The 27,594-nt window shown below is 43.4% G+C and overlaps 1 protein-coding gene across 1 annotated transcript; it reads right to left on the bottom strand.

Moving 5' to 3' along the window:
* Positions 1 to 27,363, bottom strand: slc2a12 (solute carrier family 2 member 12). The gene is made up of 6 exons (XM_070884237.1): positions 27,217 to 27,363; positions 26,848 to 26,962; positions 22,183 to 23,517; positions 21,773 to 21,895; positions 3,710 to 3,842; positions 1 to 160 (listed from the first exon to the last, which is right to left on the bottom strand). Exons 1-6 carry the CDS (start codon positions 27,361 to 27,363, stop codon positions 1 to 3), a joined length of 2,013 nt encoding a protein of 670 aa, XP_070740338.1.
* Between the last annotated feature and the right edge of the window lie 231 nt (positions 27,364 to 27,594).

The following is a 27,594-nucleotide window of genomic DNA, read 5'->3' as shown; positions in this document are numbered from 1 at the left end:
TTACAAAGTGCTGTCAACAAAAGGATTTTCGAAGCCACGTGTGTGGTATTGCATATCAGTGGCCCAGATGGAGTGCTCACCATCTTTCCGTTTCCGAAGTTGTCCTGGGATCAATCTCTTTACATGTTCAGTTGTACAGCAAGTTGCAGTTGTGTTGTACCTGGAAGATTGTTCACATTTCATGCTGGTTAGAATTCAACTTAGTATTTGACTTTTCAACCACAAATCTATTTCTTTAGTTATATTAGTAAGTATTCTGGGCTGCAAGCTAAGTCAAAAAGTTTAAAAAAAATGTTCTTAAAATTAAATCAGACTGAAAGTATGTCATCATGAACCCATTCTCAGCTGACAATGGGCATAGACAAACCGACGTGTACTAGAGAAATACGTTGTTGAATGCGATTGCAATTTTTCTAATGAGTATACAGCTTGTTAAAATTCTCTATTCAATCACTTGTCATTTGGCTGTGAAAACCATGCACAAAGTTTCATTTCAGATGCCATGAGGATAGAAATACAACAATCTGAGGTCATTCTATTCAATCAGTCAAGGAGTGGCACTGGTGGCAGCTAGTTGATGTTTCAGGTCAGTTGACTTCCCACCTGAGAAATTGTGTACTGGTAGAGTGAACAAATAATATGTCGCTGGTGGGACAAATTGTTCACCATAATGGTTACTAACACTAATCTTCAAGATGCTAGAGTTACATCTGGGGGACCTGCCTTCTCTAGAATTTTGATTTAAGTTCTTTTTCTTTCCACTATTTGAGACGTATTTATGATCTTTCTCAGAAATGTGAGTAATGAGACGCCAATAAACTTGGCTACAAATAACACTGCAAGCCAGTGCTCTAAATTAGTAGGATGGTCCTAGCTGGACGAACAGTAGGAAGCTTACCAGCACACTGTACTGGTAAGCTGTGATGTATTAGCTGGTTAAACTCTGTCAATGCCCCTGCACACTTTTGAGGACCCTTAAGCCTTGGGTCTGCCAAGCTGAACCTCTGGACATAGATATTTGAGATGCCGTTATGGAGAGGGGGTGTGCACTCTGTATCAGGCAAGCAGAAATTCTAGATGCGGATTTCCCAGTGGCTTGGTGCAAAAGTTCAAACACAGAGCTGGGCTTCCATGTGTTCAGACCTGGCTGACCAAAGCACACAAAAAAAGACATTACCTGACTTCATTTATAAGCAAGCCGGCAGCATCTGCAAGTATACAAATTGCACACAATTGTACTTCTGTCACTACCACCAACTTGAAGTCTATTGCTATACATTCTAACTCTGTGTAACATCAAGTCCTGGATGAGCCATAGGCTTGGAATTTCTTCAGAGCTGCTGCTGTCGTGACTTTGCCCAAACTGTGCATAAACAGGGCTTCCACCACACTTCTGGTAAAGTTACGGCAGCTGAATGGAAATAGTTCTGAGAAAATTCCCAGCATAACGCCCATTGGCACAAAGCTCGGAAAACCAAAACCATCCTTTGTTGGCTCCCAGGACGTGTTTGTGATAGAGAGGATACGGTGTTGATTATGCCCTCTAATCCTCGGCTCCTCAACCACCGGAAACAGTTTCTCTCTACTCTATCTGTTCACCTTAATATATTGAAGCCGTCAATCAGATCACCCCTTAACCTTCGAAGTTCTAGGAAATATAACCATAATTAGTACCTTGAGGATTGATTTCTCATACCCGTTCTTTGTGGTGTCCTTGCCCTTACCCTTCAGAAACTTTAGATATTCCAAAATTTCACTGCTTATGTCCTCTTCTATACAAAATCCCATATAATCATCACTCTCATTCTTACTGAGCTCCATTAGTTCCCTGTGCCCATCAAATTAATTTTCATAGAATCATAGAAATTTACAGCACAGAAGGAGGACATTCGCCCCATTGTGTCCGTGCTATCCAGCCTAATCCCACTTTCCAGCTCTTGGTCCGCAGCCTCATAGCTTACGGCACTTCAAGTGCATATCCAAGTACATTTTAAATGTTATGAGGGTTTCTGCCTCTACCACTCTTTCAGGCAGTGAGTTCCAGACCCCCACTGGATGAAAAGGTTTCTCCTCAAATCTTCTCTAAACCTCCTACCACTTACTTTAAATCTATGCTCCCCTGGTTATTGACCCCTCTGCTAAGGGGAATAGGTCCTTCCTATCTATTCTATCTAGGCCCCTCATAATTTTATATACCTCAATAAGGTCTCCCCCTCAGCCTCCCCTGTTCCAAAGAAAACAGACCCAGCCAATTCAATCTTTCCTCATAACTAAAATTCTCCAGTCCAGGCAACATCCTCATAAATCTCCTCTGTACCCTCTCTAGTGCAATCACATCTTTCCTGTAATGTGGTGACCAGAACTGCATTCAGTACTCTAGCTGTGGCCTAACTAGTATTTTATACAGTTCAAGCATAACCTCCCTGCTCTTGTATTCTATGCCTCGGCTAATAAAGATAAGTATCCCATATGCCTTCTTAACCACCTTATCTATCTGTCCTGAAATCTTCATCCTCATCTTCATAACCCTCCACAGCCTTGTTCTACCCTGTGTGATTTCCCCAACTATTCCTGCATTTCTGATTCAGAATTATATCATGTTACATGCTCGTTCTGTTTTTTAAAATTTATTCATCATGCGATGTGGTGTCGCCGGCAAGGCCAGCATTCATTGCCCATCCCTAATTGCCCTTGGTGGCATTTGGGGACCAGGAGCTATTGCCGGTCAACAAGGACAGTGGTGATAGCTGAGTGAAACTTGGTGCAAGATAGGAGTTAGCAGAGTTTTCGATGAGATGAAGGTTATGGAGGGATAGGAAGCCGGCCAATGGAGCATTTGAATAGTCAAGTCTGGACAGAGGTATGAATGCGAGTCTTTAATGCCAATTTTTCCTCTCATCTCTTTCTATCCTGAAGACATCAACGTTTTTGGGGGATAAGGTTTCATAAGTAATGGACACCAGCAGGGATCAAGAGACAGTGATCAGGAATAAGAAACCTGGCTAAATTTTATTCTCTGTAACCTAAGGGAACAGAGGCCAGTTGTATCACACATGCTCCGGCTGATATCAAATATCTAAGCACAGATGAAGATCAAATCTAGGACCTAAATAAAAATGTCCAGCTTCTCCAATGGCCCACGAAAGTGGTTCACATTAGTGGACCACCTTATAATGGAACAAACGACTTACGCAGCACTCTCTTCACATAGTGACTGTTGCTAATAGGTCTTGAAGAGAAAGCTCCGGTAAAGAAAATCAAAAGTAACTTAGTAATAGACCTAGCTATTTTTTTATTTGTCTCTTTTTTATCCTTCCATTTACAAGTAAACTGGGACTTGCATAAGTAAAATCTAATCGTTGATTAGCTGGTTTTCAGAGATGAAGTTTTAGGTAAGGAAAAAACCGAACATCGCAGTTTGACTTTGTTGCATCATTTCAGTAGCCAGGACAAACTATGAGGCCTTTTTCATGACAACATTCAATGTCCTGAAGTGGCTAGAACAGCCAATAATATTAAGTCAGCGGTGGCAAATGGAGCTAAAAACTGCCAAAATGAGTTATCTCACCGGTAGTACCCAAAAGGCCTAATTTGACACAAAATACAAGATTCAATTTTTAGCCTGCTACAAAAGGCTGGCCAGTGTTGAATTTAGTTGGCTGGCATGATACACTTACCAAACCGAGCACTGGATTTTACATCAACTTACCCTTGGCTTAGCTGTTCAGATATCTCCTCTAGTGACTGACCTTTTGTCTCAGGTACAACGAAAATGACAAAAATCAGTCCGGCAAAACTCAGAATTGCATATATTAGAAGTACCCACATCAGGCCAATTGATTCTGGAACCAGCAAATAATAATACATGTCAAACACTTAAAAAAAAAATGACAATAGATTTATGATATATATACTCAACAAATTTGTTACAGAAACAAAGTCAAAATCACCACACAAAGGTTACAGTTATAATGTGAATGCACCCTTAGGTCATCAATTCATTGCATGTTTCAGCCAGTTTTGAGATCTAATTTTATAACTGCAGAAAAATTTGGACAGAGAGGATCATGTGTATTTTGAAAAATATTTCATTAATGTCTACTACTAATGATTTTTTCATAGCTAGGAACATACAAATATGAGTAGGCCATTCAGCCCCTCGAGTCTGTTCCACCATCCAATTAGATCATGGCTGATCTGTACCTCAACTCCATTTACCTGCCAATGTATCCCTTGATGCCCTTACGCAACAAAAATCTATTGATCTCCTCCTTGAACATTTCAATTGATTCAGCATCCACAGCCTTTTGAGGGAGTTAAGTTCAATCTTAATGAATATATATTACATGCTCATTGAATGGTTGAGTAACTCGGACTCAGATTCCTATCGACTGCAACTGAGCTGATATAGATGTGACCTTTTTAAATGCAGAGGTTAGGAATCTGGGTTTAATAGTGCCTTATCATGGTTAAATACCTCGAAGCACTCCAAATAATGAATTACTTTTTGAAGTGCAAAGACAAATATTCTCCAGCGAGAAGCCAATAGTCTCCAGTCACCGAATTTTCATAAAATAACTAATCGTATGAAGTAGTTGGAGATATTTCAATGTGATAAGAATTTGCCTTGCCTTCCCAGCTCCTTTTATTTGGGTTAAATCCAGCAGATCATGATCTCTGCTCATCACAAAGATTCACTCTGAGCTCCGCCCAGGCCTCGGGGTCACTTAAATGCATGATGTGAAAAAGAAAAAAATAAATATTTGGCTTTGTAGAGCACCTTTCATGACCTCAGGACATTCCAAAGCATTTTACAGTCAATGAAGTACTTTTGAAGTTTAGTCACTCTTGGAGTGTAGAAAATGTGGCAGCCAATTTGCGCACAGCAAGAACCCATAACGTTGGCTCCACAGCCTCCAAAGTGTCCTGCCAAAGTGTGGGCAGAGTTTTGCTGCTGTAAGCTTTGGTAGCCTGCCACAACATAGGGGTGCAGGCAGCTCTGAACTGCTGGTAAAATAATAATGAAAAAAATAAAGTTTTGCTCATTCCTCCTTGGGCCTTTGTAAGACAACACTTTGAGGATTGAATTTAAATGTTCTTTCTAAACACACACCCAGATGTAGGCAGAAGCATTCTGTGTCATCAGGTCTGGGCACTGGGAAATGGAGGGAAGGCGCAAAGAGATGATGGAGTGCGTCTCCGAATAATGTTCCATCATCACCCGTTCCAGAACCACTTTTGAGAGGCATTAGCAGAAAATCTCAATGCAAGTATTATTGTAGGAAACTCTAGTCTAAGTCCCAGCTTATCTAACATTTGTAATTGGCTTTACACTTGGAAGAAAAAATGTTTTGGCTGTCTCAGCCAAGATCTGATTTGGTAACAGGAGCTGGATGGGAAAATTGTAAGTTCCATGCCACAGGTCTTGAGATTTGGCACTGGCATGTAAATGGAGTAAGGGTGATTTATCATAGTACACTGTGTTCTGGATCTGTAAAACAGCAAAATATTAATCTGTTACTATGAACCATGAATGCTCAAAATATTTGCATGCTACTTTTTCCGTGACATTAGACATTAATTGCTACCCGTTTGACAAATATTAAAAATAGTCACTCAGCCACCAAGCTGAATATTTAGTAGGATTTACATAGTCAGAAGAATTAGTTAAGTGGGAGATTAAGCTTGTGGTAGAAACCTGGATTTTGCGAAGAATGGATTAAAATAAAAAAACATTCAATTATTTTAGTGACTACATTATGCAACAGATTGAAGTTAATTTACAAGAGCAATTTTGGATCAATAATTATTAATATATATTTCATTTGTTTGAGACAGAAAATTAGATTTGAAACTTATGTTACAGTTAGCTAAGACAGAACATTGGAAACAATTTACAATGTTTTACGGCTTAGTTAGAATTTCCACTACATGTGCAGTTTACTCCCAAATAGTTACAAACAAATACAAATCTCACCTGAAGTGCTATTTAGGAAAGGTTCAAAAGGCATTTCAACACATTGCCAGACTTTGCCAAGGCTGAATGGACACACAGCTAAGAAGTGACATGCAAAAAAATAATGGAAGGGCAAGCCAATCTGCAGGCAAGTGTTATGTGGATGGTAGTCCTGTTTGCCATTAGAACATATAAGAATTTGGAGCAGGAGTAGACCATGTGTCCCCTCGAGCTTGCTCCGCCATTTAATAAGATCATGGCTGATCCCCATAGATCGGCATTGCCGTATGTCTGGTCGGAAGTAGAGACAGGTTTGAGGCCTCAGCTGACCAGTACTTTCATTGGCCTTGCCAGCCTTATGCTGCATATTAGCTGCAGATAGCACAGCTCTGCATTTGGCTTTTTGCTGACCTGGACCCTGTGAAAACAATTGCCACACTCATTGCCAGGTAGATGTGACAATGTTTGTAGATACCTGGTTTGTGACATCTGGGTGGGTGTGGGCAATCAGGCTATGTTGTATGTTGATCACTCTGGTATACTATCTTTCATGCAATGGCATTACGTTCTATGATTGGGGTGCGTTTGACGAACCATCCAACATTACAATTAGCCAGACATTGATATTGTATTTGTGCCATCAGATTTGCTGCCACAGCCTATCTTAGAAACTGGAGCCTCTTCAGCTGAAGCAAGGGATTTGCACCACTGTCTGTGGTTGCAGGAGTGAGGGTATCAACAGATGGGCACAGAGCACAAAGCTTGACCTGCCTGGCAGTCCTCCATTGGCGATTCTTTTCGTCCTCCATAAAGCTGAAATAGGGGTAAATCAGACTGAGAAACCCACTGACTATAATCATGGAGCTGGAAAGCACTGAAATAAGCAGCAGAGTAATTGCCACAAACTTCTCTCAAACCTAAGTGGCAGCAGCAAAAAAAAAAAGAAAAAAATGAAAAGAAATAGTGTAGAAGTGGCCTTAAATTGTTTTCTTAAATTAATGTTCTTATTATGCCTTTTAAATGAACTTGGGTATGCAGCCTAGCAGGACTGAACGGCCATAGTTCATTGATGTAAGTATGACTGAGTGTCTTGCACGTCCAAACATCGGACAATTGCGTGCTAGACGTTCTACCCTAATTTTAATATTTAAATGAGGCTCTCGCCTTTGTCAGGCGACTGCTTACTGCCCTAATTCTCCCTGCACATGAAAGTGGCAGAGATCCTGCAAAATGGATCTTCAGCAATTTTTCCACTTGGGTTTAACTGATATCTTTAGTTTTCTCTTGCTCTTGTTCGTTTTAGTTGTACTTGCAAGCAAGCTGCCTGGGGTTCCCCAGCAGGTGTCCGCAGCTCACTGGTCTCCTTTAAATAAGATCCAAGGCCCAATATCAGGTGCACCTCAGGCCTATCCATTCAGGTGCAGGATATTTCTAGGCCATGTTCAGGAGGTATCTGCTCACAGAAATACCCTGATGCACATTGTGATATTTTCAGGGGCACACAGAAACGCACACACCTCCTTAAGATGGCAGAACATACTGGAACTCACCAGTCAGGTGACCTGTTCCCTTTATTATAAACAGCACTGGCTGCAGTGTCACAGGAGTCCAGAGGTGGAGCAATATATATTATACTTCTCCCTCTTTAATGAAGAAGTAATTATAACAAAATAATCATCATACATAATTTGCATGGTTAGACATAACAAAAGATATGGAGTTATTTTGCCATATTTACAAATCAAGCTGAACCACTTGTTTTCCGTTTCGAAGAGGATATCTTTGCTCTTGATCAGAACCTTCCAAACATAGTATCGAATTTAAACTCATTCGAGGCTGATCCTGAGGAAAGTTTTCCTCCAAGTGATGCCCTTGATTTCCATTTGAACTCTTCTCTTTCATTCTACCTCTATCAAAGTAACTGCATGCAAAGCTCTTGGTCAAGCACATTCCCAGGTGCTGGTCTTTGAGGTCTCGTAATAATTTGGACCTGAATTTATTTGGTATAACCACTCTTGCACCTCACATTATACAATCTTTATTGACTGATAATTCATTCCTACGAATGAAGAATAGATGAATATCTTTGTCTGTCACTTGGTTTGGCCAGCCATTTGCAATATAATCATACACCTTTGACATCACTGGGTCACGTTTGGTTGCTCTACCAATCTCTTCAGTTGTGACCTGCAATTCATTAAATTATGAAAAATAGAACACTTCTTCCCTATCGGGTGTAACTTGTGACGGGGAAGGCAATCTAGACATAGCATCAGCATTATTGTGATCAGCTGATCGTCTGTATTCAATATCATATGTATATGCTGACAAAATCAAAGCCCATCTCCGCATTCGGACTGCAGCTAATGTTGGAACTGGGGACTTTGGATGGAGGATTGCTGTCAGGGGCTTAGGGTCTGTAACAATGGTAAACTTATGACCATACAAGTATTTGTGGAACTTCTTGACCCCAAAAATTAATGCTAAAGCTTCCCTTTCGATTCACGCATAATTACGCTCACTGGCACTGAGAATGCGTGAAGCAAAAGCAATTGGTCTCTCCTCCCCACTACGTAACACATGAGAGATCACTGCCCCAACTCCATACAGAGGGGCATCACATGCTAGCTTGATCTCCTTAGATACGTCATTGTGAACTAATATGGTGCATTCCACCGATTTGCTTTTACACTGCTTGAATGTTGTATCGCATTCTTCTGACCACTTTTAATGGACCTGTTTTTTCAATTAGTTCATTCAGTGGATGTAATACTGTAGCCAAATTTGGTAGGAACTTTCCATAATAGTTCAAAAGACCCAAAAATGATCGAAGTTCAGTGACATTCTTGGGAGTGGGTGCATTTCTGATTACATCCAGCTTTCCTTTGGTTGGATGTAAACCATCTTTGTCTACTCTGTACTCTGTACTCTAAGTTATTATGAATATGCCTATTTGGTGCTGAAATTAGTTTGTCATCTAAATAACATACTACCCCTTCAATACCTTGCAAAATCTGGTTCATCACCCCTTGGAATATGGCAGGGGCAGAAGACACTCCAAATGGTAGCCTATTAAATTGATATAGGCCTAGATGAGTATTTATAGTCAAGCATGACTTGGACTCCTCATCTAGTTGAAGCTGTAAGTAAGCATTCGTAAGATCCAACTTTGAGAAGATCTGACCACCTGTCAATGTTATGAACAAATCTTCTACATTTGGCAATGTATTGGGGACATTACCCTTTAGAACCTGGTTTATGGTTACTTTATAATCACCACACAATCTTACCTTACCATCGGACTTAGGTACAACAACAATGGGTGTAGCCCAATTACATTGATCTATCTTAGAGATAATATTCTCAGTCTCTAGTCTTTTGAGTTCTTGCTCAACTTTCTCCTTGAATGCATATGGTATGGAACGTAGCTTGCGTTAAATCGATCTAGTGTCCTTCTGTACCCTGACACTCGCCTTGAAGCCTTGGATTGGACTGCCTGTTTCGCAGAACACCTTCAGATAATTCTTGATGACATCATCCTTTGTCGCAAATCTCGTTTCAACACGAAAAATCTCACTCCAATCCAGCTTCAGTGATCCCAACCAATTTCTTCTTAGTAAGGCAGGCTTGTCTCCTGTCACCACTAATAGAGGCAAGCTCTGAACTTGATCCTTGTATTTCACTGGTATGGTGATATGACCTACCACAGGAATGTTCTCACCCGAGTAGCCTCACAGCCCTATCTTGGATTTCTCCAATGGGAAATCACGCAATTTGTTGAGGTATAGCGACTCCGGTACTACACTCACAGATGCACCAATGTCAATTTCTTTGGGTATCTTGTTTCCTGCAACATCTATGTGGATTATGATACTTTTCAAATCGCTATTAGTTAACCTCGTGCTCCTGATGATGTTTAACTCTAAAATCTCCTCGTCCTGTTGTTTTTCTTCCATGCTATGTAGTCTCTGGGGATTTCCACTCATAACTTTGAAAGCTGGTTTACCCTTCGGTTGGCATGCCTCCGCAAGATGCCCAGTTTCCCTGCAGATGAAACACTCTGCATTCATATATGTACAACTTTGAGCAATGTGTTGTCCCAGGCACTGATAGCAGGACTTCAACGCTCTGTGAACAAATGCCAGTTTCTGAGACTTTGGGGCAAAACTGCCTTTTACTTTTAACCTGCAGGCGATTCACCTTGGTTGTCTGACGACTGAAAATGGTATGAAATTCTCGGGAATATTGGTTGGCCATGTCCATTGGCATAGCTGTCTGACACGCTAAATCAAAAGTCAATTTAGGCGTTGTCAATAACTTTCTTCTGATCACATCATTTTTCATCCCACAAACAAAGCGTTGCTCGGTCCTGAAAGTTTCCGAAATTACAGTGAATAGATATCTTTTTTAATGCTACAATGTACTCACTGATATTTTCTTCAGTTAACTGATCTCGTATTCCGAAACGATAACTTTCAGCAATTTCCAGGGGCTCAGGGCTGTAGTGCTGTTCTATCCTGCTTAAGAGTTGTGTCCTTTGGCTTGACAGGCACAAGCAAATTTCTCAGGGTTTCTACACCTCGGGCCTTGCTTCAGTTAAGAAAATCGCCCATTGTCTTTCCAACACCGCCCGGTTATGGTTTTCATTATTGGGGACTTTGATAATATTATTTGCGGTGAAAAACATTTCTAGCCGCTTCACATATGCTCCAAAACTTTCATGGTCGTGTTGAAACTCCCCCAAACAGCCAATTATTCCCATAGGCGCAGCCATCTAGACTCTGGCAGTTCAAACAAGTGTACTTGTAATTTACCTCAGGTTTGTAGCTGTTAATCAAAACAGAGAAGCTCTCAAAGTCTCTCCGTCGATTGGCTGGATCCTCCACCAACAAAAATGTCAGAATTTTTCCCCAATAAAACCATCTTCATCACAATTGTGGTATTTTCAGGGGCTCACAGAAACACACACACACAGCCTTAAGATGGCAGAACATACCGGAACTCACCAGTCAGGTGACCTATTCCCTTTATTATAAACAGCACTGCCTGCTGTGTCACAGGAGTCCACAGGTGGAGCTATATATATTACACACATTATAAGCTGAATTATTTGAGGTACAGTTGTGTAGTGGTAACGTTACTATAGTGTATGGAGAAAGAGTGACTGAACACTGTGAGCTCAAAATAAAGTGTGACCGTAGTCTTTTATTGCGGGTCTCCAGAGTGCCCCTCCAAATTGTGAAGCCTCCTTAAATACTTGTGCTCCCAGGGGATTATGGGATCCCTTGGGACTCCAGGGGATGAGCCCTCTGGTGGCTGTACATAGTAAATACAAGTTTACATATATAACAACACTCCCCCCGCAAAGTCAATAGTGTAACTATTTACAACGTGTGTCAATCTGGGGCCCTTCTTGCCCTAGTTGATTGGCTCCGTGTGAAAGCTGGTGTTTTTGAATCATTTGTTGGGCCCTCGCTGGGCTGCTGTGCAGCTGGCCTTGCTGGGCTGCCTGGTATGTTGGGTTCTGCTTCGTGGTCAACCGTGGTGCCGGTTGCCACTGGTGTGTATGTTGGGGGATCAAAAATGGTAGGGTCCAAGGTGGGTGCTCAGGATAGTCTGTGAATCTGAGTTTGATTTGGTCCAAGTGTTTCCGGTGAATGAGTCCATTTGAAAGTTTGACCTGAAACACCCTGCTCCCCTCTTTGGCCACGACAGTGCCGGGAAGCCACTTGGGACCTTTACCATAATTTAACACAAATACAGGATCATTGATTTCAATCGCGAGTGACACATTTGCGCTATCATGGTATGCGCTTTGTTGAAGCCGCCTGCTCTCTACCTGTTCATGTAGATCAGGGTGAACCTTGTCTTAAGTGATCTTTTCAATGGCAGTTCATGAAAAGGTGGGATCCCAGTGGGTGAGTGGGGTCTCGTGCGGTAGCTAAGCAGGACTTGGGATTATGCAAGTTTGCAGTGAGCCTTCAGTTACCCTCTTCAAGCCTTGCTTGATGATTTGCACTGCTCTCTCTGCCTGACCATTGGACACTGGTTTAAACGGGGCAGATGTGACATGTTTGATCCTGTTACAGGTCATGAATTCTTTGAACTCAGCACTGGTAAAACATGGCCCATTGTCGCTTACCAGGACATCGGGTAGGCCGTGTGTGGCAAACATGGCCCGCAGGCTTTCAGTAGTGGCAGCGGACGTGTCAGCCGACATTATGTCACATTCAATCCACTTGGAGTACGCGTCGACAACCACAAGGAACATTTTACCCAAGAACGGGCCTGCATAGTCGACGTGTACCCTAGACCAAGACCATAAACTTAGCGGCGCCTCCCTGGGTGCATTGCTTATCTGCGAGCATGTATTACATCTGTGAATGCAGGACTTTAAGTCCGCGTCGATACCGGGCCACCACACGTGGGATCTGGCTATCGCTTTCATCATTATGATGCCTGAGTGCGTACTGTGGAGGTCATTGATGAAGGTGTCTCTGCCCTTCTTGGGGACCATTACTTGATTGCTCCACAGAAGGTAGTCTGCCTATACAGACATTGCATCTTTGCACCACTGGAACGGCTTTATCTCTTTCTGCATTTCCACTGGGACACTGGACCAGCTCCCGTGAAGCACACAGCTTTTGACTAGAGATAATAAGGGGTCCTGGCTTGTCCAGGTTTTGATCTGCTGGGCAGTGACGGGTGATTGCTCACTCTCAAATGCTTCCATAACCATGGCTAGATCTGTGGGCTGCGCCATTTCCACCCCCGTGGTGGGCAATGGCAGCCTACTGAGAGCGTCGGCGCAGTTTTCTGTGTCTGGCCTGTGGCGGATAGTTGTATGCGGACAATGTGAGCGCCCATCTCTGGATGCGGGCCGATGGGTTGGTATTTATCCCTTTACTCTCGGAGAACAGTGATATAAGTGGCTTATGGTCAGTTTCCAATTCGAATTTTAGCCCAAACAGGTATTGATGCATTTTCTTTACCCCATAGAAACACGCTAACGCTTCTTTCTCAATCATGCTGTAGGCTCTCTCAGCCTTAGACAGACTTCTGGATGCATAAACAACCAGTTGTAGTTTCCCGAAATCATTAGCTTGTTGCAATACACACCCAACGCCATATGACGACGCATCACATGCTAGTACCAAACGCTTACATGGATCTTACAACATAAGCAATTTGTTTGAGCATAACAATTTTCTTGCTTTTACAAAAGCATTTTCTTGGCTTTTGCCCCAAACCCATTCATCCCCTTTTTGTAGTAAGACATGCAGTGGTTCTAACAGTATGCTGAGACCCGGTAAGATGTTACCAAAGTAGTTCATGAGTCCAAGAAACGACCGCAGCTCCGTCCCGTTCTGTGGCCTCAGTGCATTCTCGATTGCCTCCATTTTCGTGTTGGTGGGCCTGATGCCGTCCGCCGCAATCCTCCTTCCCAAGAACTCCACATCAGGCGCCAGGAAAATGCACTTCGAGCATTTTAACCTGAGCCCCACATGGTTGAGTCGACTAAGAACCTCCTCCAGGTTCTGCAGATGCTAGATTGTGTTCCGACCTGTGACTAAGATGTCGTTCTGGAAGACCACAGTGTGCAGGATCAACTTCAGTAAGCTTTACATGTTTCTCTGAAATATCGCCACCACCAATCAGATTCCAAACAGGCATCTGTTATAAACAAAAAGACCTTTGTGCCTGTTGATGCAGGTGAGGGCCTTCGATGATTCCTCCAGTTCCTGCGTCATGTAGGCTGAAGTCAGATCCAGCATCGTGAACGTCTTTCCTCCCGCCAATGTCGCAAAGAGGTCATTGGCCTTTGGTAGTGGGTATTGGTTCTGCAGGGAGAAACGATTGATAGTTACTTTGTAATCGCCACAGATTCTGATGGTGCCAACTCCCTTGAGGACTGGGACAATAGGACTGGCCCACTCATTGAACTCTCTCGGGAAAATGATGCCCTCCCTTTGCAACCGGTCTAGCTTGATCTCTACCCTTTCTCTCATCATGTATGGTACTGCTCACGCCTTGTGATGGATGGGTCGCATCCCCGGAATTAGGTGGATCTGCACTTTTGCTCCTTGGAATTTCCCGATGCCTAGTTCGAATAGCGAAGGAAATTTGTTTAAGACCTGGGCACACGAAGTGTCGTCAGTGGGCAATAGCGCTCGGACGTCGTCCCAGTTCCAGCATATCTTTCCCAGCCAGCTCCTGCTGAGCAGCGTGTGACAATCGCTCGGTACCACGCAGAGTGGTAGTTTGTGCACCACTCCATCGTATGAGACCTTTACGGTAGCACTGCCGATTACAGGAATCAGTTGTTTCGTGTAAGTTCTTAGTCTCGTGCGAACTGGAGTTAAGACTGCCCTTGAGGCCTTGTTGCATCACAACATTTTGAAAGTCTTTTTGTCCATGATGGACTGGCTCGCACCCATGTCCAGCTCCACTGACACTGGGAGTCCATTTAGTTCAACATTCAGCATTATCGGGGGACAATTCGTGGTGAATGTGTGCATCCCATGTACCTCTGCCTCCTTGATCTGAGGCTCTGGTTCATCGTGATCCTCCGTGGATCTGTCCTCCTCTGCAACATGGTGGTTTGCAGGTTTAACAGGCTTAACAGCTCGCCTGCACACTCGTTGGAGGTGTCACATTGTTCCACAGCTCTTGCAAATGTACTCTTTTTGAATCGGCATGAATGGAAACGATGATCACCCCCGCAGCGCCAACAAGGTGTTAATGGCCTTGCATTCATCACCCTTGATGGTGGACTCTGAGTCATCTGCGGATGTGTAGCTGCAGGTATGTGTGACCTGCCCTGTACGTTACGATTCGAAAACAACATCACTTTGTTCACAGTACTTGTAGCAGCATTTGTGTGCTGAGAGATTTGCTTAGTATTGTCACTGGTGGCAATGAACGCCTGGGCTATCGCTATGGCCTTACTCAAGGTTGTGGTCTGTACAGTCAAAAGTTTGCGAAGTATGGTTTCGTGGCCAATGCCAAGTACGAAAAAGTCTCTGAGCATGTGCTCCAAATGTCCTTCAAATTCGCAATGTCCTGCAAGGCGTCTTAGCTCGGCGACATAACTCGCCACTTCCTGGCCTTCAGACCTTCTGTAGGTATAGAACCGGGACCTCGCCATCAGAATGCTTTCCTTCGGGTTCAAATGCTCTCGGACCATTATGCACAAATCAGTGTATGATTTCTCCGTGGGTTTCACTGGAGTGAGCAGAATCTACGTTGGTGCCCCACAGACGATGAGGAGGACCTCCCTTCGTTTGGCAGCGCTCTCTTCCCCATCTAGCTCGTTGGCCACGAAGTATTGGTCGAGTCGCTCCACAAAAGTTTCCCAATCATCTCCCTCTGAGAATTTCTCCAGGATGCCCACTGTTCTCTGCATCTTTGGCTTCGCTATCTGTATCTCGTTGCCAGTTGTAACGTATGGACAAAGAGTCAGACTGAACACTGTGAGCTCAAATTGTGACCTTGGTCTTTTATTGCAGGTCTCCAGAGTGCCTCGCCAACCTATGAGGCCTCCTTAAATACCTGTGCTCTCTAGGGATTATGGGATCCCCTAAGACTCAGGGGGATGAGCCCTCTGGTGGCTGTACAGAGTAAATACAAGTTTACATATATAACAGTTACTGGTCCAATAATCCAGGCAATGTGAGTTCAAATCCTTCCATGGCATTTTGGGTATTTGAAGTGTGCCATGTAGCCTTGGCACCATGAAAGACTGTACAACACAGCAATTGATGCATACAGTGGTGGAAATAGTACCGTCCAGAGGGTGTGGGAGTTCCTGTTTTAGATTTATTCCACACTTGATTGGATCCACAGAAAATGTGGTTAACACTGAAGAGTACACGTACCTTCTTTCTGATATCAGCAAACTTATTCTTTATTTTCAGCCATGTGGACTCAGCTTGTGATCTCCTTTGATGCAGCTTGCATCTGTGCTTTTACTGGAAGGTGGTCTTCAGCTCCAAATAGCCTTGCCCTTTCTTTGTGCATCTCCTGCCGCAGGACCTCCACCTCTTGAGCAGAAAAGGGAGTAATGTCGCCACTGTGCCATCGGGTTCCATTACTGTCCTTTTCAGTCCCTCCATCTCAATTCATCATGCTTTCCTCTAAGTTCACTAGCCTCCTATCCTCCTTTAATCTCTCCCTCCATGTAAACCCTCCAACCTATATTCACAGCAACCTCCTTGACTTTGCCATCTCTCGTGGCCTCGCTACTCCCATTGTGTCAGTCGCAGATAAGGCCATCTCTGACCACTTCCTCGTATCGCTCTCTACCCACATCCCCCTTCCAACCCCCTCCCCCAAACCTATCTCCTTCTGCGTCCGCCCCTGGAAAAAACTCTCTCCTGACTCTCTTACAACTGCATTTATGAACTCCTAACTGTCCAGCCTTTGGCCCTCCATTCACCATGACATTTCTGCAGCTACCAATCTGCTCAGTCACATCCTCACCACCACCTTTGATGCTCTAGTCCCTGTTAAAAGAATTACTCTCTCTCACCCTGGCCATTCCCCCTGGTACAACCCTGATCTTCACACCCTTAAGTCAAGGGTCGCAGACTTGAACGGATATAATGGACAACTGGTTTAGCCATTCACCGCCAGATCTGGCTGGACCATATAACGCACTATGGGGTCCTGATTTTGTCTGCTAAAATCATTCACTATTCCAAAATCTTTCTGGAATGTAAAGATAAACCCTGGCTTCTATTCTCCACTGCAAACCACCTTTTTAAACCGTTCTCCCCAGTCTCCACCCTCACCTCCGACAATGTGTAGATCACATGGACTTCTTTGTCTCTAAGATTGAGACCATCTGTTTGCAGTCTCTGCCTCTTCCCTTCCTTCCCCTAGTTCACTGGGCCAAATTTCTTCTAAGGATCCCCACTGCCCTAGCCCTGACCTCACATCATTCTCCAGCTTCTTTCCGATTTCCCCTCATGAACTTTCCCAGCTCATCCTGTCCATGAGCCCCACTTCCTGCTCCCTTGACCCTACTCCCATCAAACTACTGACCACCCAACTTCTTATTCTGGCTCCCATGTTAGTTAACATTGTTAATTGTTCTCTCTCCTCAGGTACTGTCTCCATCTCCCTCAAATCTGCCGTCATCAGCCCTCTCCTCAAAAAAAAAAACCCTCGATCCCTCCATCCTTGCAAACTACTGCTCCATCTCCAAACTCCCTTTCCCCTTCAAAGTCCTTGAATGTGTTGTCGCCTCCCACATCTGTGCCCATCATTCCCCCAATTCCATGTTTGAATCCCTCCAATCCAGTTTCCACACCTGTCACAGTACCGAAACAGCTCTCATCAAAGTCACAAATGACATCCGTTGTGACTGTGACAAAGGCAAACTATCCCTCCTTGTCCTTCTTGACTTGTTTGCAGCCTTTGACACGGTTGACCATTCTATCCTTCTCCAATGCCTCTCCACCGTCGTCCAGCTGGGTGGAACTGCACTTGTCTGGTTCCCAGAGAATCACCTGCAACACATTTTCTTCCCCCTCTTCCCCCCCTACCGCCACCCCGCCGCATAATTACCTCTGGTATCCCCCAAGGATCTATCCTCGGTTCCCTCCTATTTCTCATCTACATGTTGCCCCTTGGCGACATCATCCGAAAACTCAATGTCAGTGTCCACATGTACGCTGATGACACCCAGCTTTACCTCAATACCACTTCTCTCGATCCCTCCACGGTCCCTAAATTATCAGACTGCTTATTTGACATATAGTTCTGGATGAACAGAAATGTTCTCCAATTGAATATTAGGAAGACCAAAGCCATTGTCTTTGGTCCCCGCCATAAACTTCGTTCCCTAGCCACTGACTCCATCCCTCTTCCCAACTTCTGTTTGAGGCTGCACCAGACTGTTCGCAACTTTGGTGCCATATTTGACCCTGAAATGAACTTCTGACCACATATCCACAGCATAACCTATTTTCACCTCCGTAACATTGCCTGTCTCCGCCCTTGCCTCAGCTCATCCACTGCTGAAGCCCTCATCCATGCCTTTGTTACCTCTAGATTTGACAATTCCAACACACTCTTGGCTGGCCTCCCACATTCTACCCTATGTAAACTAGAAGTGATCCAAAACTCAGCTGCCTGTGTCCTAACTCGTACCAAGTCCCACTCACCCAAAACCCCTGTGCTCGCTGACCTACATTGGCTTCCGGTTAAGCAACGCCTCGATTTCAAAATTCTCATCCTTATTTTCAAATCTCTCCATGGCCTCGCCCCTCCCTATCTCTGTAATCTCCTCCAGCCCCACAACCCCCCGAGATGTCTGTGCTCCACTAATTCTGCCCTCATGAGAATCCCTGATTATAATCGCTCAACCATTGGTGGTCGTGCCTTCTGTTGCCTCGGCCCCAAGCTCTGGAACTCCCTGCCTAAACCTCTCCAACTCCCTATCTCTCTTTCCTCCTTCAAGATGGTCCTTAAAACCTACCTCTTTGACCAAGCTTTTGGTCACAATCATAGAATCATAGAAATTTAAAGCACGGCCCATCATGTCCGCGACAGTTGACCAAGAGCTATCTAGCCTAAACCCACTTTCCAGCTCTTGGTCCATAGCCCTGTAGGTTACGGCACTTTAAGTGCATATCCAAGTAGCTTTTAAATGTGGTGAGGGTTTTTGCCTCTACCAGCCTTTCAGGCAGTGAGTTCCAGATCCTCACCACCCTCTAGGTGAAGAAATTTCCCCTCATATCTCCTCTAAACCTCCACAATTTCTTTAAATCTATGCTCCCTGGTTGTTGACCCCTCTGCCAAGGAAAACTGGTCCTTCCTATCCACTCTATTCAGGTGCCTCATAATTTTATACACCTCAATAAGGTCTCCTCTTAGACGCCTCTGTTCCAAGGTAAACAGATCCAGCATCTCCAATCTTTCCTCATAGCCAAAATTCTCCAGTCCAGGCAATGTAAATCTCCTCTGCATCCTTTCCAGTGCAATCACATCTTTCCTGTAATGTGGTGACCAGAAATGCACACAGTACTCCAGCTGCGGCCTAACCTGTGTTTTATACTTCAAGCATAACCTTCTTTTTTTTTTTATCGTAGCCAATCTTTCCAATTCTTTGTTAGATCACAAACGCCAGAGGTCACCTTGCACACATCAAGGATCACCCTGCGCTAATGCTCTTAGCCAAAAGGCCTAGGGCCCAAGCACTGTTCCTGGAAGTACTGCAATACCAGGTTCGTGCCATGGAGGTGGATGGGTCAGCAACCCCACACACCTCCGTGGAGGTGGATGGGTCAAGCCACCCCACCCACCTCCTATTTCCAAAAAGCATAGGAGAACCACCTTCCTGATCCAGGGAGAACCAAGTTGGGGTCATGGTTACTCCCCTGTCAGGTCAGTTACGCATGATCTTAGCCAAAAGGAACCTTCTTGCTCTTGTATTCCATGCCTCGACTAATAAAGGCAAGTATTCCATATGCCTTTTTAACCACCTTATCTATCTGGCCTGCTACCTTCAGGGATTTGTGGACCTGCACTCCAAGGTTCCTTTGTTCCTCTACACTTTTTAGTGTCATACCATTTAATGTGTATTCCCTTGCCTTGTTAGACCTCCCCAGATGCATTACCTCACACTTATCCGGATTGAATTCCATTTGCCAATGTTCTACCCACATGAACAGTACATTGATATCTTCCTGCAATCCACAGCTTTCTTCTTCATTATCAACCACACAGCCTATTTTTGTGTCATCTGCAAACTTCTTAATCATATTCCCAACAATTAAGTCCAAGTCATTGATATATACCACAAAAAGCAGGGGACCCAGCACTGAGCCCTGTGGAACCCCACTGGATACAGCCTTCCAGTCACAAAAGCACCCATGAACCATTACCCTTTGCTTCCTGCCTCCAAGCCAATTTTGGATTCAATTTTCAACTTTGTCCTGGATCCCATGAGCTATTACTTTCATGACCAGTCTGCCATGTGGGACTTTGCTAAAATCCTTATACACCACATCATGCGCACTGCCCTCATCGACCCTCCTAGTTACCTCCTCGAAAAAGTCAATCAGGTTATTCCTTAACAAATCCATGCTGACTGCCCATGGTTAATCCATGTCTTTCCAAATGAAGATTTATCCCATCACTCAGGATTTTTTCCAATAAATTTCCCACCACCAAGGTTAGGCTGACTGGCCTGTAATTACTCGGTCTATCCCTTTCTCCCTTTTTAAACAAAGTACAACATTAGCAGCCCTCCAGTCCTCTGGCACCACAACTGTAGCCAGAGAGGATTGGAAAATGATGGTCAGAGCCTCTGCTATTTCATCTTTTGCTTCTCTTAACAGCCTGGGATACATTTCATCCGGGCCTGGGACTTTATCCACTTTCAAAGCTGCTAAACCCCTTAATACTTCCTCTGTCACTATGTTTATCTCGTCTAATATTTCACACTCCTCCTCCCTAATTGCAAAGTATTCATCGCCCCTCTCTTGTGAAAACAGATGCAAAGTATTCATTAAGAATTTTATCCACATCTTCTACCTCCACACACAGATTTTGTTTATGGTTTCTAATAGGCCCCACTCTTTCTCTAGTTACCCTCTTGCTCATAATGTATTTATAAAACATCTTTGGGCTTTCCCTGATTTTTGCTTGCCAACATTCTTTCATTCTCTCTCTTTGCTTTCCTGACATCTTTTTTTGATTGCACCCCTACACTTTTTATCCTCCTCTAGAGTTTCTGCAGTATTGAGTTCTCAGTATCTGTCATAAGCTTCCCTTTTTTTTCTTATCTGATCCTGTGTGTTCCTTGACATCCAGGGGCTCTAGATTTGTTAACACCACTTCTTTTTTAAGGGAACATACTTGCTCTGTACCCTCAGGATCTCCTCCTTGAATGCCTCCCAGTGCTCTGACACTGGTTTACTATCAAATAGCCGTTTTCAGTCCACTTTGGACAAATCCCATCTCAGCTCAGCAAAATTGGCTTTACCTCAGTTGAGAACATTTATTCCTGGACCACCTTTGTCCTTTTCCATAACTACCCTAAATCTTACTGAATTATGATCACTAGCACTAAATGCTCTCCCACTGATATCCCTTCCACCTGCCCCTCTTAATTCCCCAAAACCAAGTCCAGAATTGCCCCCTCCCTTGTTGGGCTTGTTACATACTAGCTAAAGAAGTTCTCCTGAATGCATTCGAGGAATTCCACACCCTCTACCATTTACACTACTTTTTTCCATTTAATATTAGGGCAGTTGAAATTCCCCACTATTGCAGCTCTATAGTTTTTGCAATTCACAGCAATTTGCCCACATATTTGTTCTTTTATCTCCCTCTGACTGTGCTCATTTCTACTTATGCGGCTTGCTGTCAAATTTTTTGTCTTATGATACTCCTGTGAAGTGCCTTGGGATGTTTCACTATGTTAAAGGCGCTATATAAATACAAGTTGTTGTTGTTGTCACAACTTGCCCTTTCATGGCTAGCTGCAATCCTTTCACAGTTTAACGAGGATGGTTTAACGAGGTTAATGAGGAAAGTTTAACAAGTGTGAAACTTTAAGGATGGATTTTCTCATCCCTAGCCAAGTATTCTGCAGGCCAAGCTCTCTGGGAATTCTTTTCCTTTGCTTGTGGGCTATTCAAATTAGGGAGGGGGTGGTGAGGGGACTTTTTGTCAGACTGGGGAAATGGGGGCTGATTTGCAAAATAACTCAAATAAAGTTCAAGTTTCAAACTGTGACCACAGTTACTCTCAATACATAAATTCCAGGATTCATCTCATAATTACTTTTTCCAAAAACCTTACCTGTTATGGACAAAAATGTTGAAGCAATGAGCAGATTCAAGGCCCAGTTCAAGCTTGCTATGAAAGCCACGGCCCTGCCTTTTATCCCTAGTGGAAAAATTTCACTCAGCAGTACCCAAGCCACTGTAATCAGAGACAGAGAAGAAAATAAAGTTAGAGTTCGTACTACCGAACTTAAATACTGCTTATAGACAATCTTTTTACAATGCATAAATATAGTTGCACATCATTTTGAACACAAATCAAACTATAGGAGAAAATCACATACAGTTTATCACCATTTCAATTAGATTCAAATTATATTACATATATTTAACCAACTAAATCTATACGCTGAAGTATACAGTTTATAAAGTTTACCACCGACGGCATGATCTGTGCAGGACTCATTTCTACATAGAGTTGTTTACCTGGTCCAAAACTTATAGAATAGGCAGCCACATATACAAGCAGGCAACAAAGAGACAGCCACTTCAATGAAAGGGAGACATGTTCAGTCCTATGTCCATCCTTCTCAGGGCTTCCCATGAATGGAGATGAGGATTCATTTTGCAGTATTGTAATTCCCATATTGCTTTGGTCTGCTATTGTAAAGTTTGTAGGTTCTGATGAATGAAAGTGTATATTCAAAAGAGAGTCTGTGGCAGTTGTTGAATTATATCCAGACATTGTAGATGTGGCATTATCTTGCCAGTGATTAGTGTGATTGGGGTAATTGCAGACATCCATGAACTGCATTGGGATTTTACGGATAACCATTGCCATTATAATCAATGTTACAATCATAACAGTACTTCCAATGTAGAGAAATATTTTACGTCCTACTTGGTCAATGAGGAACATTGTAAGAACTGTACCAAGCGTTTTCACCACCCCTATGGAAATTGAAGCTAATGTTGCTGTTGAAACACTTTCAAAGCCAACAGATTTTAAGATAGTGGATGCATAAATTAAAATATTTGGTTGACCTGTAGCTTGTAGAAAAAAGGCAAAACCAAATCCTATTCCGAGTCGTACTTTCATGTTGTTCTTTGACCTAAACAGATCTAAAAAGGTATAATTGCATTCATTGTTCAAGGAAGATTTGATGCTTGTTAGCTCATCATCAACATTAGAATATGATCTAATCTTCTTCAGGATGAGACTTGCCTTTTCATCATATCCTTTCTTAACCATAAACCGAGGACTTGGTGGAAGGAAGAACATGCCAATGATTTGAAGCACAGCTAGTGGGAGAACAATCGCAAACATGTACCGCCACCCATTTGAAATGCTGGAAAAAGCATAATTTAAAGTATATGCCAACAGAACACCAAAAACAATCATGAATTCAGTCAGAGCTACCAGCAAACCTCTTCTGTCTGGTGGTGCAATCTCCGATAGATAAATACATGCTGCAATTACACCTGAAGTTGTAGCGATTCCCACGATGATGCGGCCTCCAACAAGCATTGGGTAGGAGGTAGACGCTGACATAATGGCATTGCCCACTATAAAACAGGCAGAAGTTAAAATGATTCCTATGCGCCTTTCCCATTGATCTATGATGTATCCACCAGCAAGGGAACCTACTATGCCTCCAATTAAGATTGCACTTACAACTACTTCTTGTTTCACACAGGTAAGCTGGAACTCAACGTTCAGCTGTAGAAGAGCTCCAGAAACATTTGCAAGCACATAGCCAAAGATAAGTCCACTTCCAGAAGCAATTACAGATGCAGCAATGAGAATAAGGCTAAAAGATCCTGGAAAAAAAAGTAAAATAATTGATGAGACTTAAAGTGATTAAAACTGTGGCGGTTAAACTAAATCATGAGAAGTCATTTAATGCCCCGAGGAGCTTCTGCAGCTACACCTTTACATTTTATATCAAAACCAAAACTATACAAGTTCAAACTGGTTATCAGTGACAGACTCTCCTGGTTGGGGAACTGATTTACAGATGCCACTGCAGGGGACTCAGTCCGTTGCACACAACAGTTCAAATGGAGAATCCAGTTTATTTCTGCATGCTATGGGAAATCTGAGATATCTTCAAGTCTTTGTGTTGCCTGCAATAACCAGGGTGGAATTACTGAGATGTCTGTTATTCTTACGGATGCACCTGGTTATGCTATGTAATTTACATGCTGCTTTGTAAAATGTGGGACTGTAGCAGTTGTAGGGGCAGATTATGTTGTTGTTGCACCTGGGCATATTGGATCATCTGCGGCAGTGCACATGCAAAATTGGACAAGAAGAATTGCATGCACATAATGGAACTCACCCAATCTTTTGTCGATGGCATTTGCTTCAAAACAAACTTACACAGGAGCCAGTATGGCAGTCATAATACAGAAATACTTCCAATACGCAATTCCATAATTGAGCCATTTCCCTTGGTGTCAATTTGGCCCCATTTATACTACAAGGCAGATTAGGCAATAATGGACAAATTGCATATCTATAAATAAAATTGCATTTGCCATGGGAAGATTTGTACATACCAGCAACAGCAAAAGTGAATTAATAATCTATTTGGGTGAGCTGAAAGTTCAGCCAGTCTGCAAACAAAATTAAAATGGTGGAGGATCGTAAGTGCTGCCAGCGAGTGCAATTTATCTTTGCCGCCACTATCAACTTTTTGCCGTTAGAATTCCCTAGTGAAACTACCTCCCAGGAAAGGTTCAGTGCTTCCCGGGGTGCTTACTAATTTAGACTACAGGATTGCTTTCTATAGAGCACTTACTATCATAGGCAACTCTTTAAGATAAAAGAGACTAAGGCCCCAAACTTGGTGGACTCACCGCCCGCTGCCGCCGACATTCAAGGCATAATTCATTTTTTTGCCGCCGGGCGGTCTTTGCAGGAATCTCCCTGTCAAAATACCGTCAGGTATCTCAGCGGTCCTTTGGGCGGCACTTGGGTGGGCCTCAGCTTTGACTAAGTTCGGGCCCATAGATTTTCCAGGGACTAAGCCTACCCAGAAATTTCCCATTGAGACAATAACACCCCCTATAATAGATAAAGCACACTCTAAATAGTATTCCTAATATAATTACATGTTTTATAACTGTCATTTATACAGTTGAAAATAAATATTTTTGACTTTCTATAGCAGTCATTAATTGATTTGGGTCGATTGTCAAAAACATCACTTCCCAGATGAGTGTGCATGTTACAGAGGTCCATTTTACAACAACAATTTGCATTTATGGAGCAGCTTTAACGTAGAAAAATATTCCGATATTTCATAAATAGACAAACAGAAAACAGAAACCAAGCTAGGAAGGGAGCGATTAGAAGAGGTTTTGAATGGTGGATCTTGAGGAGGTTTTAATAGATGGAAAAAGAGGCTGAAAGATTTGGAGAAGAAGTTCCGATAAGTAAGACTGAGGTAGTTGAAAGTTCTTCTACCAACAGCAGGGCTGAGGTCATGGCAGAGGCTTGCAATCTTTAGTGGTGCAAGTAAGCAGTCTTGGTGATGTATACGATGTGGAGTTTACAGCTCAGATCAGGGTCAAACAAGATTACAAGTGGTCTGAGTGGTGATGAGAGCGTGGGCAAGAAACAGGGTGGAATCAGTCGCAAGGAATGGAGTTTGTGGCACGTGCTGTACACAATGGCTTTAGTCTTCCCAATGTTGAGCCAGATAAAATTGTGACCAATCCAAGACTTGATAATGGACAAAAAGACTGATAGCATGGAAGCAGTCAAGTGGTCAAAAGAAGTGACGTCGATGTAGAGCTAGCTATCATTCGTGCATATGTTAAAGCAGGCCATATGCTAGCGAAGAGAAGACATTGCTGGAGATTCATTAGCCGTAGTCAGATGGGTAGGAATGGAACCATGCGAGTCCAGTCCCAAAGATTTGGACAATGGAGCAGAGGTGTTGGAGGAGAATAGCATGGTCAATTGTATCAAATGTTGCAGAAAGGTTGAGGAGGATAAGAAAGGATAATGCACCAGGGTCACAGTCACATAAGATGTATTTCATAATTTTGGTTAGAGCCATTTCAATGCTGTGTAAAGGGTGGAAGCTGAACTGGAATGATCTGAACAAGACGTTTTAGGTAAGGTGGACTTGAAGCTGGGAGTATATTCCACATTAAAGAACTTGAAAGAAGAAATGGAAGTTGGAGAGGTGGACATAGTTGGAGAGGATAGATGAGTCAAAGCTTTTTGAAGAGGGGCATATTGTAGTGGTTTTGAAGGAAAGAGGGGGCAGTGCTGGATGAAAGGGAACTATGAACTTTGAAGCAATGGGGAGGGGTGTATGAGAGATCGAGGGCCTGGGATAGAGCAAGTTGGAGACTCTGGATGTTGGACAGAAGGAAGAAAAGGAGTAGTAGAAACAGGTGCCCAGTTTATCTCAGTCTTCGAGATGAAGAAATCTGTGAACTCCTCACATTTGGCATTTGAGATGAGTTATAGGAAATAAAGAGGTGGTTGGGCTTGGAACAATGGAGTGTGGAGTTTTCTTTGCATTCCAGGATGATCATTGAGTAAAATATGGTTTTAGCCAAGGGAAACAAAATATGGTGGAGCCTGACATGGTCAAGCCTGATCTGACAATTGATGACTAAGCCAGTTGTGCAGCAGGTATGGTACATTCGAGTTTACACCCCTCTGACCAGAGACTGAAAATGAGTGCTATACTAAAACGGGCAACAAGGCAGCGTGATAGATTTGCAAGGAACAAAAGCACCGAGGGCAGAGGTGAGAGCGCGATTAAATAGATCCATAGTGGCAGAGGTGACCTGATGGGTGAAAGGTCAAAGGTGAGAGAGTTTGGAATTTGAGAAGGAGCGAGGGAAAATAGTTTTTTTCAAGAGCAGATTGTGGGAATAGTGGTATTAGAGGAGGGTAGGGGATGTGGATAGTAAGCGAGAGGGGGTAATGGTCAGAGATTGCCCTGTCAGTGATCAAGATACCGGGTGCAGTGATGAGATCAGGCAGATATGGATGGGGGAGTTCATATATAGGGGAGATTGAAGGGAGGTGGGAGGACAGTGAAGTCAGAAGGGAGTGAGCTAGCACATTGAAATAAGTAACCCTGCAGCTTTGAGGAATGCACCAGCACTCAACCCTTCTACCTTTTTTAGCTGTAGGATGGTTCAGGCTAACATATGAAAAATCACGTTGCATCTCAGTTGACTTGGATTCATGTTCCTGTTCAAATTCGGCCACAGTGTTCATTGTTGCGGCTTGCTGTACAAAAAAAAACAGAATACAATGTATTCTTCATTACTTGTTTGCACATAGATAGCTAATGACATTGCTGTATGTCAAATCAGCCCTGACTGACCACTCTGCCATCTCCATTCCATTAAACACATTTGTTTGCTGCTGCAAAGTGTGGTAAATGAATTAGTTAAAACATTGGCGCATAAAGTACAAACATCATGAGAAAAGCACTACTTGTGTGGGATCTTTCTTTTCTGGGTGCCTCTACTTGGTGCCACCCCTGTGGCTTCAGCAGAGGTGGAGGCAGCCTCCTCATCGTCGTGCTGCACCTGCTTAGAAGCCTTTCGGTGTCGTTCTCTGGATTTGGGAGCTTGTGAGGGCCCTGCCAAAGTCTGCTCCTCCTGCGACTGTGCAGGGGCAGACATAGTCATCACTATCCAGGAAGCATCTGGGGCTCTGGCCAAGGGGTTGGCATAGGGGTGGAAGTTGGAGCGCTTGAAGGGGGGCCCCCAGTTCCATGTGCCCTCCCACTATCATTCCTCTCATAGGCCACCTGCACTTCACTGCTAGCAAGGAGCTGGAGAGCACCCACAGAGAACAGAAGCTCCCTATGTCCTCTCACTCCCTCTACAAGATGATGGAGGCAGTCATCACTG

This window comes from Pristiophorus japonicus, chromosome 7, assembly GCF_044704955.1.
Source record: "Pristiophorus japonicus isolate sPriJap1 chromosome 7, sPriJap1.hap1, whole genome shotgun sequence".
In the NCBI taxonomy this organism is placed as follows: domain Eukaryota; kingdom Metazoa; phylum Chordata; class Chondrichthyes; family Pristiophoridae; genus Pristiophorus; species Pristiophorus japonicus.
This window is presented reverse-complemented; position numbering and strand designations above follow the sequence as displayed.

Excerpts from the sequence above, each read along its gene's own strand:
- slc2a12 (XM_070884237.1), bottom strand. The coding sequence starts at position 27,363 with ATGTCTGCCCCTGCACAGTCGCAGGAGGAGCAGACTTTGGCAGGGCCC. Across the intron at positions 26,963-27,216 it reads CCTCTGCTGAAGCCACAGGG|CAAGCCGCAACAATGAACAC; the intron begins GTGGCACCAAGT and ends TTTTTTGTACAG. Across the intron at positions 3,843-21,772 it reads AACATTTTTGTCCATAACAG|AATCAATTGGCCTGATGTGG; the intron begins GTAAGGTTTTTG and ends TGCTGGTTCCAG.